Below are 12500 nucleotides of genomic sequence, written 5' to 3'. Positions count from 1 at the left end.
AAACACTATTAAAGAATGTCCTTGTTAGGTTAAACAGCAATGTCTTGGTGAACTTTCAAATTTTAAGGGTTCTAATTAGAACATTGGTTTGTCGATCCTCAGTGACGGTTTACGGGGGATTATATTTTATAGTGGGTTAGCAACCTATAGCTTGTTAACCAAGGTGGACCCAAACAAGCTTATGAAAGGGCGTGGAGCTAGGAACACATTGCTTAAATGATACGCTTGGGGGGCTATCTTCCATTGGAGAGTGGGTACGTACTGCGAGGATAAAGGCAGTGTCACGGCATTGCTTCTAAATTTCACTTTAGTCATCCTTGAGTGCCCGACTACATCCTCCCGTGTTCGAGTGGGACCATACCCAGTATTTTGTGTCTAAAACTTAGGTCTTAGACCCCATTAAGAGAATTTTGTGCATGATATCTGAAGGACAATGTTTTCTGCTGTTTACATTTGGCTGCAGATCTCCATAATGTTAATATAATATTTAAATGTTTCTATTTTAGTGACGGACTGAGTTGGACTAGATTGCCCAAAATGCACAAAATCCTTCATGAAATAGAATTAATGGACTTCTTGGAGGCTTACTGAATAAGAAAACATTGAAGATGTTGGAAAATTCTGTCTTTTGGAAATATTTCATTGACCTAAAGAACAATTTTATATGTGAAAATGATAACGTAAATGCTAAGTCTGATTTTCAACTGGGATAAAGGAAAAGAAGTGCGTATTTTTTTTTTTTTTTTGAGGTTTCAAACAATACAAGTACAGAGATATATTATGTTCTTTATATGCATAATTGTTTGGAGTTGGCCAATAATTTTCAAATTGTATCCAATGCTGTTGAATTTAGTCATTGTTAATGCAGATATCTAAGACTAGCTACGAGAGGTCTGGCTTCATGTACCGTGAGACATCTAGCTGTTCTTACAGGCCGACTTTTTGACAAGTGGCCCTATTTAGCATATGACCTGCTTGATTTAAATCGATTAACTTCTGACCTGACAGATAGCTAGATGGCCTTATCGGAATTATTTCTTAATACTCTATATTTGCTGGTTTGAGAAAGAACTCCTGCCAAGAAGTGGCTGGCTGAAGCTAAAACAATCACTTAGATCTGAATGTGGTCTTCGGTTAAGGCCAAAGATATAGAAAGTCATTCTATTCATGTTAAGGATCTCAATATTGACCTGATACTTATAAAAGGACTTAATGCAGTGCAAAGCCTTGGCAACTTTTCTTAGTGGGTTGTCTGTGGAAACTTGGCTATATCTTCAAAACATATCAATTTCACTCAAACTTTTCTCAGTGGGGTGTCTGTGGAAACTTTGATTCTGAATTACATCAACATCTTAATGTGCATCAGACTAAGAATGGCAAATTGTGCCTTTGTTTATGGTGAGAATATAAGTTGTTGCTCTGAAAACATAGAATCTTACTTAATTCTAAATTGTAACAACACATCAGTAAAATACTACTCAAAACTTCCTCCTGAAAACATGACTTAATACTACTATGCAGTGCTTTTGAATTGAAGTCAAAACACCCTTAAAACTAATTGAATTAAATATACATCAAAGTTGACCATGATGTAGAAGCACACAGTGGAATATAATTGAAAGAGACGGCAAAAGCCACCAACACAATTGTCTCAGAGATGAAGTGGTATTATGTTTCACCTTTTACTTGGAAAATATTGAACAATGATTTCAGATATTTATAGACAATATTACTGCTATTTAAGGGATCTTTGAATTAGAAAATCACAGGTGAGAACAGCACCACAGCTGGTACGCTGTGGAAAATAACGTCCCGGGTGGCTTAAGGTAAAAAATAGGCATGGATGGTTCCTGATGTAAAGTAAGCTCACCAATGACTGAAGAAAATCTGCATTATAGTTTACCTTGGAAAAAAAGGGAGTTGCAGTCAGTGTTTCATAAATTTATTGAAAAAAATTATAATAATAATAATAATAATAATAATAATAATAATAATAATAATAACAACAACAACAACAATATTGATAACAAAAATAATAATAATAATAATAATAATAATAATAATAATAATAATAATAGTAGTAGTAATTACTGCAATATATAAATACTAAACTAACACCTAAAAATAGCACTGAATTATAAGCCAGGATTATCTTCATTTAATACCATTAGCATTTTAAAAATACACCTAAAAAGGCATCATTAATATCCTAAAGAAATTAAATGAGCTGAGATAATTATTGCATTATTATGATGGTCCCATGTCAAGCAAACGGCTGAGCAAAGAATAATTACACCCAACAAGAAATGGGCTCAGAATCTTTTATAGTTCAGCAGGAAACACTGTACAGTGGTGAAGTTTCCATTGCCTCCGTATTGGCATTAGCTCTGTCGACTTGAGCTTGGGAGGACACCCAATGAGAAATGGGGCTCAGAATATTTTAAAGTCCAGCAGGTAACACTGTACAGTAGTCAAGTTTCCATTGCCTCCATAATAGCTTTAGCTCTGTCGACTTGAGCTTAGGAAGATGCCCAACGAGAAATAAGGCTCAGAATGTTTTATAGTCCAACAGGAAACACTGTACATTAGTGAAGTTTCCATTGCCTCTGTATTGGATTAATTCTGTCGACTTGAGATTGGGGGACACCCAACGAGAAATGGGGCTCAAAATGTTTTAAACTCCAGCAGGAAATACTGTACAGTAGTGAAGTTTCCATTGCCTCTGTATTGGATTTAGTTCTGTCGACCTGAGATTGGGGGACACCCAACGAGAAATGGGGCTCAGGATGTTTTACACTCCAGCAGAAAATACTGTACAGTAGCGAAGTTTCTATTGCCTCTGTATTGGATTTAGTTCTGTCGACTTGAGATTGAGAGACAAAACGAAAAATGGGGCTCAGATAGTTTTATAGTCCAGCAGGAAACACTGTACAGTAGTGAAGTTTCCATTGCCTCCGTATTTTCTTTAGCTCTGTCGATTTGAGCTTGGGAGGACACCCAACGAGAAATGGGGCTCTGATAGTTTTATAGTCCAGTAGGAAATACTGTACAGTAGCGAAGTTTTCATAGCCTCCATATTGGCTTTAGCTCCATCGACTTAAGCTAGGGCGGACACCCAACGAGAAATAAGGCTCAGAATGTTTTACAGTCCTGCAGGAAATACTGTACAGTAGTGAAGTTTCCATTTCCTCCGTATTGGCTTTAGCTCTGTCAACTTGAGCTTGGGTGACACCCAACGAAAAATGGGGCTCAGAATGTTTTATAGTTCAGCAGGAAATACTACACAGTAGTGAAGCTTCCATTGTCTTCATATTGGCTTTAGCTCTGTCGACTTAAGCTAGGGGGGACACCCAACGAGAAATAAGGCTCAGAATGTTTTATAGTCCAGCAGGATACATTGTACAGTGGTGAAATTTCCATTACCTCTATATTGGCTATAGCTCTGTCAACTTGAGCTTGGGTGACACCCAACGAAAAATGGGGCTCAGAATGTTTTATAGTTCAGCAGGAAATACTATACATTAGTGAAGTTTCCATTGCCTTCATATTGGCTTTAGCTGTGTCGACTTGAGCTTGGGGGAGACACCCAATGAGAAATGGGATTCAGAAGGTTTTATAATTCAGTAGGAAATACTGTACAGTAGCGACATTTTCATTTCCTCCGTATTGGCTTTAGCTTCATCAACTTGAGCTTGTCGTGAAAAGTAATTTATATTGAGGATCAGTGTAAAGAAAAACTTCACCTCAACCTTATACAGATTGAAGGCTACCACCATGGTGCCTCCTGTAGGTGCGATGGGAGAAATCCTTTCAGGAACAATAATGGTGGACTAAAGTTATCGCTTTTAGAGTATAGCTTTAAGTACATCATTCGTGTAATCCAGATGGCTCTGTCACTAACCATCCCAAAGGAAAAGAATCAATCATTTTGGTTGGTGTTGTTGACACTGGTGATATGTGATGTTTGGTCACTGTGCCATGGTGATATGTAATGATGTCTTGTAGATGAAGACAGATGATTGCAGGAATGAAGAAATAAAATCCCGAGCGGTAGATTGTGTTTATTGCACACAGCAAAGGGTTATGTACAGGGCTGCTCTGTAAGGCGAACAGCTTTTGCCAGGAGAAGCAAGAAGATTGTTCGTGCACATGGACGAAGTGCTGACAGCGCGACTCATGGCTATGCGTTTGTAACATACAAAACTTATGAATTGTAAAGGGGGCATATATGTAAGTCAATATTACACTAATCTAAATGATCTAAGCAGAGTAATGAGGAATTCTATCTGCCTCTTATAGTTCTAGAATCTAAACGGATTCTTTTAGCTTTCACGAACGTTGAGAATAAAAATCATTAACTTGACCTTGCTTGTTATGGTCCTAGCAGGCTCAAATAGATGAATTCCTATTTCATGACAAATGGGGTCCCTTTTTTGCACATGTCGTAGAATTTGTAATGTTCATTCATTACCTATTTACGGGAATGATAAAACTTGCCGTGCAGACCTTCGTCAATTTATCAAGTTTAGGCAAATACGTAATATCCTATGCTAAAAAGAATCCTTTCACATGCACCCAGGTGTACTTTGGCAAGAGGAATCATCTGATTTTAATCTTAAAGTTCAAATTATTAGTATGGAGATTAGCATTGTTTTTTTTTTACCTTGTTAGTATGAGTCCCATGTGTTCGAAACTTAACGGAGGGTAGTGTTCTTGCCCTATTACTATGCGTGTTATGTATGCACAGTATCTGGTTCTGCCTTGAAATAAAACTTTTTGTTTATGCAGATGATCCTACTCTTTGCATTTTTTATGCAGATGATCCTACTCTCTTTGCATTTTTTGTGCAGACGATCCTACTCTTTTTGCATTTCTTATGCAGATTTTACTCTGCATTTTTGTGCAGATGATTCTACTCTTTGCTTCTTTTATACAGATGATCCTACTCTCTTTACATCAATCTAATTTCCTTAGTTCTGTAAACTTTTTGATATCCGAACCTATTGAACAAACATCCAACTAAAATTGGGTGTTTGATTAAAAATTTGAGGTTAAAGTCGACGTCTTAACAGAATTAAAAGAAGGTCTTGGGATACCGATTACTCGTACCCATTTTTTTTTAATTGACACTATTCCCTTAGCTAACTTACTATAGAGTAGAATTCAAAATAGTAATGTGGGTAGCATAGGAGTCCATCTGTTTAGTACTGTTCTGTTATGGTCTTCATCGTCAATGTTGTCATCGTCGTCTTAAAAGTTTTTGTAGTCGATGTCGTTTTCTTGGTCGTCGTCAAATTGGTAGAAGTCATCGTTGTCATTGAGTTCGTCGAAGTTATCGTTTGAGGTATCGTTGTCGTTGTAGTCGTTGAAGGTGATGTCATTGAAGGTGTTGTCGTTGATGGTATCGTCGTTGAAGGTATCGTCGTTGAAGGTATCGTCATTGAAGATATTGTCGTTGAAGGTCCCGCTTCTTGCATCTTTTGACAAAAACTTAACTGTTCTGTTTCTTATCCACATCATCATAATTCTGTCTGCATCGATCTTCTATTGCATCCAGGTCCTCCCAGAGCACACTGTCCACCACACGATGAACGGAAAATGCGTTTCGACATAGACATAGACATAGACGAACCTTGTTTATGTAGCACGAGATAATTAATCTCCTACTTACTGATCTTTTTTGCTCGTCAATATTGTAAATCAGCCGGTTTAACCTATTCCGTTGTTGTAACTCGGCCAGGTCATAAACCTTATTTTGCACTGGGGATTTAGGTGGGTCTTGGGTTTTCTTTTGTAACTATGACAAAAGTTTCGCTATGGAGAATTTTTTTCAGTTTCTTGTGTACTAGTTTTTATATGTCCAGGTGATTAATAATGTTCAGTATTACCAGTAATCTTTGGCGGCTGATTATAGACTTACCTTTCCAGTAGCTTAGAAGTTTCTCTCGCACACGAACCAGAACTTGCTCCCACAATTTTCATTTGATATTGTCCATGTTGAAATATAATATAATGAATAACAATTCTCTGATCCTGTAGGCAGGTCAGTGGGTGTTGCCGCTACATTTCCTGAAAAAAAGAAATAATAAATTTGTAAAGTAATTTTATTTGATCTGCCAAGGATCAACTTGATAGACTGTAAAAGCCAAAAAGAATTAATGTAAATGCCTATTCCCTATAATTTCAGTTTACTTTAGCACACACTTCTACAGGGTACTGTACAGCTTTTACATTACTACACTGCTAATTTCTTACCAGTCATTCGCTGCCACATTGCTGGCTGCGAAGCATCGTCTTTTTTTAGCCCAATCCAGTATAGTGCACCAACTGTTTCAAAAAGAAAAGGATTTCGGTGTAATTCAACTACGAATATTGTTGAACAGGAAAATTTGATTTGTTTTCAAACATGTTCAATGGCACATTTATATTATCCCATCATACCACTAGAAGAATTTAACCTTCTTGTGTATCAGCGCTCCCTTAAGTTCAAGGTTGCGAGCCCCAAACATCTTTGTTATCCTAAAATGTGCTGGAACTTGGGCCGCGATATCTGCCACCCATCCCATTTATACGAAGTATATAAAGACAAGTGAAACTGTTTAAATATTACTAATATCTTCATTAATATTACCAAATGAATGCTTCAATCCCTGAACTATATGTTGGCTAACAAATAACAGATAACATTTGATCTTAAGGTGAATTTAAAAGAGCTGTTCTTTGATTGTTCCACAGAGGCTCATACATTGGCAGCCCGTAAGTAACAGAGGCAGGATACTGTACGTGGAAAATTCACTACAAGATAGATATGAATTAAACCACTGAGAAACAGGTCAATTCAATTATGGATGTATTTACCAAATACAAGGCTAGTATACCTAATTCATCTGTAGTTATTTACATAGCCATTTCAAATTTTTTACCATCTATTTCCCAAACCTAACCTTTTGTGTTGGATAGAGATAATGTTAGTGGGGCGGAGATAATCTCACAGGACCAGATCTTTGCAAACAGGTCGTGAGAAGCTCATGTAAAGTATATTAAAAGAATTGACCGAGAAATCAGGAAACCTCACGACTTGACTTGAGTGATCAAAAATAGGATTTCTTTCTGAAACAGAAAGGGATGGGAAAATAAATTGTAGGCTAAGAAACATACACAAATATGATTAATACTCAAGCTAGGATCAAAGATTAACTAGACAATAGCTGCAGGTGACTTATCAGGCATCTCTCAAAACACTGGAATAAAGAGCAGCATAGACCACCTAGTTTGAGTGGAAAGGCCTATTTCTAAACACTAGAATAAGGGTCAGTATAGACCAGTTTGTTTGGGTGGATATTCCTATTTCTAAACACTAAAGTAAGGGTCAGTATAGACCAGTTTGTTTGGGTGGATAGGCCTATTTCTAAACACTGGAATAAGGGTCAGTATAGTCCTGCTGGTTTGGGTGGTCAGGCCTATTTCTAAACGCTGGAATAAGGGTCTGTATAGACCAGCTTGTTTGGTTGGACAGAGCTTTTTCTAAACACAGGAATAAGGGTCAGCTTAGACCAACTATTTCTGGGTGAAGATTCCAAACTCATAGATCTTACCCCTGATCTCCAAACCCTAGCTCATAAGGACTGTGAGATTTTATTTACTATTGAAATCTACCTGGCCGTCAGCGTGAAACTCAAAAACAAGGCGCAGAGTGTGGGAAGTTTGTTATGATTCCTCTATGCCACCACAATCTTGTTTAATGTCTAACTGACTTCAGCTTTGGTTGACTTACCAGCGGGTGGGATCATTCCAGTCACTTCATGATATTTTTCTTGAGTTTCAAGGGTAGCGAGTTGGCCTCCGTCGCATTTGCAAGCGATGTCAGCTTCCAAAAATGTAGCTCCTTCTGAGTAAATCTTATAAAATCCACTTTGCCCCGCATAGTCGCTTCCTTGGAAAAAGGGTGGGGTGTATATGAAATGTATAGGGGTTATAAAATGTTTCTATTCACATTATAAATTTCAAATTTGAAATAAAAACGCTGGCAATTTTCATCAACTTACTAAACGAGTAGAATGTCATAGCAGACAAGATGTTAGAGGTTCGACTCAACAGTTCCAAGTGACTGAAATAGTCCTCTGAAACGAGGCATCTATCCTCGTCGGTGTTGGCCACATCCAAAAAGGTGGCGCTGGTGCAGCTCCCCTTCGCAAAGCACATGTTTTTACATTGGCCTGAAAATGATTGATTTTAATTTGGGTGTTATCTTCAGAATGCAATGTTAACCTAAAAATTATATTTTCTTATTGCATCGGTAATGCATTGCCCTGCTTACTGTGAGTTAAATAGGGTCAGATTAGCTGTAGAGGGAGTGACACATCACTCCTCGTAGGATGTAACGTAAGTCTTAGGAAGATGAAAGTCCTAATATAATAATTGCTAAAAAAAAAAATTAATATTGATAGACATATATTTAAAACTATTTTGGAAGATACTCTCAGAATATGGGATGAGCAATAAATAAGTTACAGTTTTTTTGTCATAATATAGAATTCTATCTATCTATTTGCCAAGGCACTTCCCCCACTTTTGGGGGGTAGCTGACATCAAACAAAGGAACAAAAGGGAACCCTTCCTCTCTCTGCTCCTCCCAGCCTGATGAAGGATTCAGCCGAGTGTGGGTGGTACTGCTAGGGTGCAATAGCCCACCCTCCCCCATTATCCACCACAAATGAAGTTTCATACGTGAATCCCCTACCGTTGGAGTTAAGGTCCAATATGCTATGTACTTGAAGTGCACCAGCTCAAAGTCTGATTAAAAGCTACTTTATCTTTGCACATTCAAACTGATCACAGTTTAAACTAACTAAAAAGACAAATTGTCATTTTGAGGACTCACATGGGCTCGTAGCTGTCACATTAAGGTGGACGTACTTTGGCGGCATCATTTTGTCAAAAACCATATCTCTCTCCATGTAGATGTGACTTATGAGTCCCGTCGGACTCAAATCCAGATCGGCATGGGGGATTAGAGCTGAGTTTGTCAGTTGGTACAACATTCCCATCGACAACAAATTCGTTAGCATCACAGACAGGCCTTTCATCTTGATTGTAAGTCTCCAAGACTTCCTGTGTGATGGAAATTGAAACAATACTAGCAACAAAATAACAGTGAATAAAGAAGTTATCCATTTTTAGGAATCAAGATATAAATTCTTCTTAAGTCTCTATTGTTATTATTATTATTACTACTACTACTATTACTTTCTTAGCTACCCTAGGCTGAAAAGCAGGGCTCCAACAGGGATAAGTGTCCAATGAGGAAAGGAAATAAGGAATTAGATTAGTGTGCATGATTGTACCTTCAATCAATAGAACTCTAACTCAAGACAGTGTTAGACCATGTTACGCAGAGACCGAGGCACTACCCAAGACTAGAGAATTATGGTTTGATTCCAGTATCCTTCTGCTAGAAGAGCTGCTTACCTTTAGCTGAAAGATCTCTTCTATCCATACCAAGTGGAAAGTAGCCACCGAACAATTACAGTGCAATAGTTAACCCCTTGAGTGAAAGAGATTTTTTTTTTGGTTATCTTAGTGTCAGATATATAAGGAAAGAGGAGAATGTGTAAGGAATAATACATTCTATTTGTTGTATGTGTAGGTAAAGGAAAAATGATCCATAATCATAGAGGGATCTAATGTAGTAGTATCTGTCCAGTCAAATGACCCAGTAACTCTCAAGCAGTAGTGCCCTAGCCATCCTACTACTTAGATTTGTGATGTAGTAGTACGGTATCTCAGCGGGTGGATGCTGCCATGGCCGTCCTAATTTAGGTACGACGAAAACAATCAACCATTCCGTTGGCTGCAGGGTCGTAAGTGGTTGTCTGTTGTAGGGTGATGCCCTGGAGATTTGCTCATGATGTCCACAATTGAGTGGTAAAAGTGGTACCCCTGTCAGAATCAATATGCTCTTGCATGCCAAATCTCGCTATCCACTTACTGCATGATCTTTGCTCAGGCAGCATTCTTCTTTGTTTTTCTTTGTCTACATCTTTTCCAACTTTTATGTGGGGTCGATGTTTCTGGCCAGCATTCCCCATCTACCTCTGTCTCAAACTCCATCACCGGTTAATCCCTTTGATCAAAGAGGTCATCCTTGACACAGTCCATTCACCTTCGCTTGGGTCTCCCAATATTTCTCTTTCCCTGTACCTCCATTTCCATCACTCTCCCCCCAATATACTGTTCATCTCTTCTCATGATATGACCATACCACCTCAGTAGTCTACTTTCTTGGATCTTATCTGAAAGTTTTCTAACTCCTGTGGTACCCCTAATTACTTCATTCTGTATCTTATCTCTTCTTGTCACCCCACACAGACAGCATCTATAACCTTTACAACGCTTCCAGATGTATAAAATTGTCGAATCTTTGCTCGGACAATTCCTACAACGTGCATTTTCGTGTATTGCAGGGGAAAAGGAAAAAGAGAAAATTCTAAAGATACTCTTGGGGGTATTCTAAGGCTTTTGATAGAATAAGGCTCGGAAAATAGTTCAAATACTCTTTCATCTAGATAGTTGATAATACTCTTCAAGAGAGATCTCGTAGTTTAGTTTAAATTTCAAATAAGTTACTGTCATCATTCCTGTATTTTCTGCCTATTATTATTATTATTATTATTATTATTATTATTATTATTATTACTTGTTAGGCTACAATCCTAGTTGTAAAAGTAGGATGCTATAAGACCAAGGGCTCCAACATGGAAAATAGCCCAGTGAGGAAAGGAAATAAGGAAACTACAAGAGAAGAAATTAACAATTAAAATAAAATATTTTAGGAACATTGACATTAAAAATAAATTTTTCATATATAACTATAAAAACTTTAAAAAGCAAGAGGAAGAGAAATAAGGTAGAATAGCGTGCCAGAGTGTACCCTAAAGCAAGAGAACTCTAACTGAAGACAGTGGAAGACCATGGTATGGAGGCTATGTCACTACCCAATACTAGAGAACTATGGTTTGATTTTGGAGTGTCCTTCTCCTAGAGGAGCTGCTTACAATAGCTAAAGAGTCTCTTCTACCCTTATTAAGAGGAAAGTATCCACTGAACAATTACAGTTCAGTTGTTAACCTTTCGAGTGATTAAGATTTGTTTGGTAGCTGTAGTTAACCCCTGGAGTGATGAAGACCATGGTAGAGAGGTTACAGTGCAATAGTTAACCATCAAGAGAACAATTCTAATCCAAGACAGTGGAAGACCATGGTATAGAGGCTATGGCACTACCCAATACTGGAGAACAATGGTTTGGTTTTGTAGTGTCCTTCTAAAAGAGCTGCTTACCATAGCTAAAGAGTCTTTTCTACCCTTACCAAGAGGAAAGTAGCCAGTCTTGCGTTGGGGACATTATCATCTTTGGACCTCCTCCTGTTTCAGCTGGAATCGGGAGAGGATTCGTTCCCCGTTAGACGTAGTCTCTTGTAATTCTGTTATTTTTTCAACGAACGACAGATCACTGCAAACCACTCAAGGCACTTCTCCTCATATTCAATATGGGACTGTCAGTGGTATTTGAACTTTGCTTTCCCTCTGTTATCAAAGATAGAAACTTGCTTCCTAATTCTGTCTCTCTTACCTTTTAGTGGGGTTTTATGGAGTAGACTATATATATATATATATATATATATATATATATATATATATATATATATATATATATATATATATATATATATATATATATATATTATTTAAATTTATATATATATATATATATATATATATATATATATATATATATATATATAAATATATATGTATATATATACATATACATACATAAATATAGGTAATAAATATATATATATATATATATATATATATATATATATATATATATATATTATTACTTGATAAGCTACAACCCTAGTTGGAAAGATGAATGCTTTAAGTCCAGGGGCTACAACAGGGAAAACGGCTCAGTGAAGAAAGGACACAAGGAAAGGTAAATTTTAAGAACAATGACATATAAATATATATCTCCTATATAAACTACAAAAAAAAACTTTAACAAAACAAGAAGAAGAAATGATACACAAGCGTGCGAGAGTATGTGTGTGTGTGTGTGTGTGCGTTGCCCTTGTAGTTCACTAACTATGATATTTACCTCATATGCCGAACAAATTGAGCCTCTATTCGATTGCCACATGAAACCCACCTCCCTCCCCTCTCTCTCTCTCTCTCTCTCTCTCTCTCTCTCTCTCTCTCTCTCTCTCTCTCTCTCTCTCTTCTAAGTAAATCTATCGACCCAATCAATCGTCTTGCGTGTGGACTGGCAAGAGAACTCTAATCTGAGACCGTGGAAGACCAGTGGCTATAGCACTACCCAAGACTAGAGAACATTGGTTTGATATTGGAGTGTCCTTCTCCTAGAAGAGCTTCTTACCATAGCTAAAGAGTCTCTTTTACCCTTACCAAGAGGAAAGTAGCCACTGAACAATTACAGT

At 37.3% G+C, this 12500-nt stretch overlaps 1 protein-coding gene across 1 annotated transcript in view; it reads right to left on the bottom strand.

Annotated features, from left to right (window-relative positions):
- Positions 1 to 6104: 6104 nt before the first annotated feature.
- LOC137656434 (uncharacterized) overlaps positions 6105 to 12500 on the bottom strand; it is a 10012-nt gene continuing 3616 nt past the window's right edge. The window contains exons 2-6 of the mRNA XM_068390613.1: positions 8882 to 9111; positions 8046 to 8216; positions 7775 to 7933; positions 6256 to 6327; positions 6105 to 6136 (exon numbers count right to left, since the gene is read on the bottom strand). Of these exons, the coding sequence (XP_068246714.1) occupies positions 6105 to 6136; positions 6256 to 6327; positions 7775 to 7933; positions 8046 to 8216; positions 8882 to 9086 (639 nt within the window). The 5' untranslated portion in view covers positions 9087 to 9111. The remainder of the gene's footprint in view (positions 6137 to 6255; positions 6328 to 7774; positions 7934 to 8045; positions 8217 to 8881; positions 9112 to 12500) is intronic.

The sequence above is a fragment of the Palaemon carinicauda genome, chromosome 17, assembly GCF_036898095.1.
Source record: "Palaemon carinicauda isolate YSFRI2023 chromosome 17, ASM3689809v2, whole genome shotgun sequence".
Lineage (NCBI taxonomy): Eukaryota > Metazoa > Arthropoda > Malacostraca > Decapoda > Palaemonidae > Palaemon > Palaemon carinicauda.
This window is presented reverse-complemented; position numbering and strand designations above follow the sequence as displayed.